The sequence below is a fragment of the Bison bison genome, unplaced genomic scaffold (assembly GCF_000754665.1).
Source record: "Bison bison bison isolate TAMUID 2011002044 unplaced genomic scaffold, Bison_UMD1.0 scf7180017864503, whole genome shotgun sequence".
NCBI lineage: Eukaryota > Metazoa > Chordata > Mammalia > Artiodactyla > Bovidae > Bison > Bison bison.
The window spans coordinates 4622899-4625658 of record NW_011495061.1 but is presented as its reverse complement, the minus strand read 5'-3'; the positions used below and the strand labels follow the sequence as shown (position 1 = coordinate 4625658).

General features: G+C 36.7%; 1 protein-coding gene across 1 annotated transcript; it reads right to left on the bottom strand.

Moving 5' to 3' along the window:
* Positions 1-543: 543 nt before the first annotated feature.
* Positions 544-1479, bottom strand: LOC104980602 (olfactory receptor 1030-like). Its single transcript, XM_010829372.1, has one exon. It carries the CDS (start codon positions 1477-1479, stop codon positions 544-546), a length of 936 nt encoding a protein of 311 aa, XP_010827674.1.
* Positions 1480-2760: the final 1281 nt, after the last annotated feature.

Here is a 2760-nt window from a genome sequence, read left to right as displayed (position 1 = left end):
CTCCAACACCACAGTTCAAAAGCATCAATTCTTTGGTGCTCAGCTTTCTTTATAGTCCAACTCTTACATCCATACATGACTACTGGAAAAACCATAGCTTTGACTAGATGGACTTTGTTGGCAAAGTAATGTCTCTGCTTTTTAATATGCTGTCTAGGTTGGTCATAGCTTTTCTTCCAAGGAACAAGCATCTTTTAATTTCATGGCTGCAATCACCATCTGCCGTGATTTTGGAGCTCAAAAAATGAATTTCCCATATTACCACCTAATTGACAGTTTCTATATTACTAATATCATTTTCAACATATGAAGTTATTAACAGTCTAGCTTGTAAATCAATTCTGATTAGTCTATGATAATTACTTGGATTAAATATTACTGTCTGAAGCAAGTGGCCTAGTACTTTTCATCTTTAAAGAATCCAAATTATATTGATTGTTTATTCTGGTTGGATGGTGGATAATAGGCTTGTGAAATTTCAAACAGATTGGTTATACCATGTCAGTACATCATGATTTCCCAAAGCTACCCACTGAAAACTCACTATGACTCCTTGCCCTCCAGCATCTTCTTCAGGGTGTTCTTTACTTCTGTGTTCCTCAAGCTATAGATCAGGGGATTGAGCATGGGAATTATAAGACTATAAAACACAGAGACCACTTTGTTGTACTTCCATGAATTCCCTGCTTTAGGTTGCCTTAGGTACATGAAAAATAGTGTGCCATAGAAAATGATGACCACAGTGAGGTGGGAGGCACAGGTAGAAAATGCTTTGCACTTGCCTTCTGAAGACTGGATTTTTATGATGGAAAAGAGGATGCAAATGTAGGAGATGAGGACAGTCAGGAGGGATCCAGTGAGATTCACTGCAGAGAAGATCAAGAGCTGCTTTTCTTTGCTGTGGGTGTCAGAGCAGGAGAGGGCAAGGAGAGGGGGGTCAGCACAATAGAAATGGTGGATGATGTTGGAGTCACAGAAAGACAACTGGAAAGTCAGAACTGTCTGTATCACAGAGTTTAGGAAACCATAGGTATAGACCCCAATCGCCAACTCCTTGCAGACCCTCTGAGTCATAATGGCTGTGTAAATCAAGGGATTGCAGATGGCCATGTAGCGGTCATAGGCCATTGTAGCCAAGAGGAAGCATTCGGTGGTGGCAAAAGCACTGGAGAAGTAGAGCTGGGCAAAACAGCCTGAAAAGGAGATGGTTTTTTTCTTTATCAATAAATTTTGCAGCATCTTGGGGCCAATGGAAGAGGAGTAACAAAGATCAATGAAAGCCAGGTGGCTGAGGAAATAGTACATGGGGGTGTGGAGCCTGGAATCCATCCTGATGAGCAGGATCATGCCAAGGTTTCCCACCATGGTGATGAGATAAATGACCAGGAACACCACAAAGAGAGGAAGCTGAAGCCCAGGACAGTCTGTGAATCCCATGAGGACAAATTCTGTCACTGTGGTATGGTTGCCTCTTGCCATCTTGTTCTTTCTCTTGCTGAAAAAAAGAAAATATGGCTTCAAAATGATTAGATATTTACAAACAAAAGCTTCTTACCTCTTTGTTCCAGTACAAGATGACCAAAATTTGGGTTCACAATCCCAGTGATTAAGAGCCATCATTTAGCTTTATTCTGCTAAAACAGACGCAGAAATGTCTGAACTCATTCATTTTCTCTTTTGATGGAGATTTACAAATTGACCTGTAAGTGGCACCAAGTTACACTCCCAACAATTTTGTACAAGAATATTGGTTTTCCCACAAACCTGATGCTATGAAATTTTAAACCTTGGCCGCTGTGATGGTAAATATTGGTAACTTGTGTCTCTTGATTTTTATCTCTTCTAGCATCTTTCAACCAATTATTTGCATGTATTTTTTTCTATGCTTGGTAAGTTCAATTCCTTTGCTAACTTTTTATTAAGTTGTTAGCATTCTAAGCATTTTATTTACAGGTCTCTTTCTTTATTAAGGAGATCAGCCATTTGATATATGTATTACAAGTTCTTTTTTGGCTTGTCCCAGTCCTTCATTATTGGTATGGTAATTTTTCTTTGTGCTGTGTATAGTAAATCTTAAGTGGCTTGATGTCAAATTTATCTTTTGCTTTTAAATTCTGGTCTCTGTGATAGGATTGGCTAAGCCTTCCTAAATTTAAAATTATTAAAATAATAATCTCATTCTATTCTAGAGCTTTATTAGATTTCCTTTTTATATTACAGTGTTTGAATTTCTGGAGTTTAATTTTGATATAAGGAATTAGGTAATCAACTCTTTTTATTTCTCTGAAAAGCTAGCTGGGTGTTCTGATGCCATTTTTTTTGGTGAGAAATCATTTGCCAACTGATTCTGTTGATTTAAAACTTTAGCCTTTTCACAAAGTAAAGCATTCATAAGTACTTGGGTTAATTTTTGCTTCTTTTTATTTGTAGTCTTTTCTAGATCCAGGACTAAACCCTTAAACACAATATTTAAAATCTTGATTTTAATACCTGGTAGCAAATTTTCTGGCTATTCTCACATGTATTTTGTGTGTGTGTGTGTGTATGAGGAACTTTGCCGTTATTTTATCAAGTCCCCCTCAAATTAAAAAAAAAATTATTTGTACTTAGAATGCTATTGCATTGAATGAGTATGTTGACTTGGAGGGAATTGCTGTCTTTACAACTGAAATCTTCTTTTCTATAATTAAGTTGTGTATTTTATTTATTTAGGACTTTCCTAAATGGAATTTTAAAGTTTTCTTTACACCTTACAGATAA

What these genes read in the sequence shown, in the direction of transcription:
- LOC104980602 (XM_010829372.1), bottom strand. Translation starts at nt 1,479, where the DNA reads ATGGCAAGAGGCAACCATACCACAGTGACAGAATTTGTCCTCATGGGA.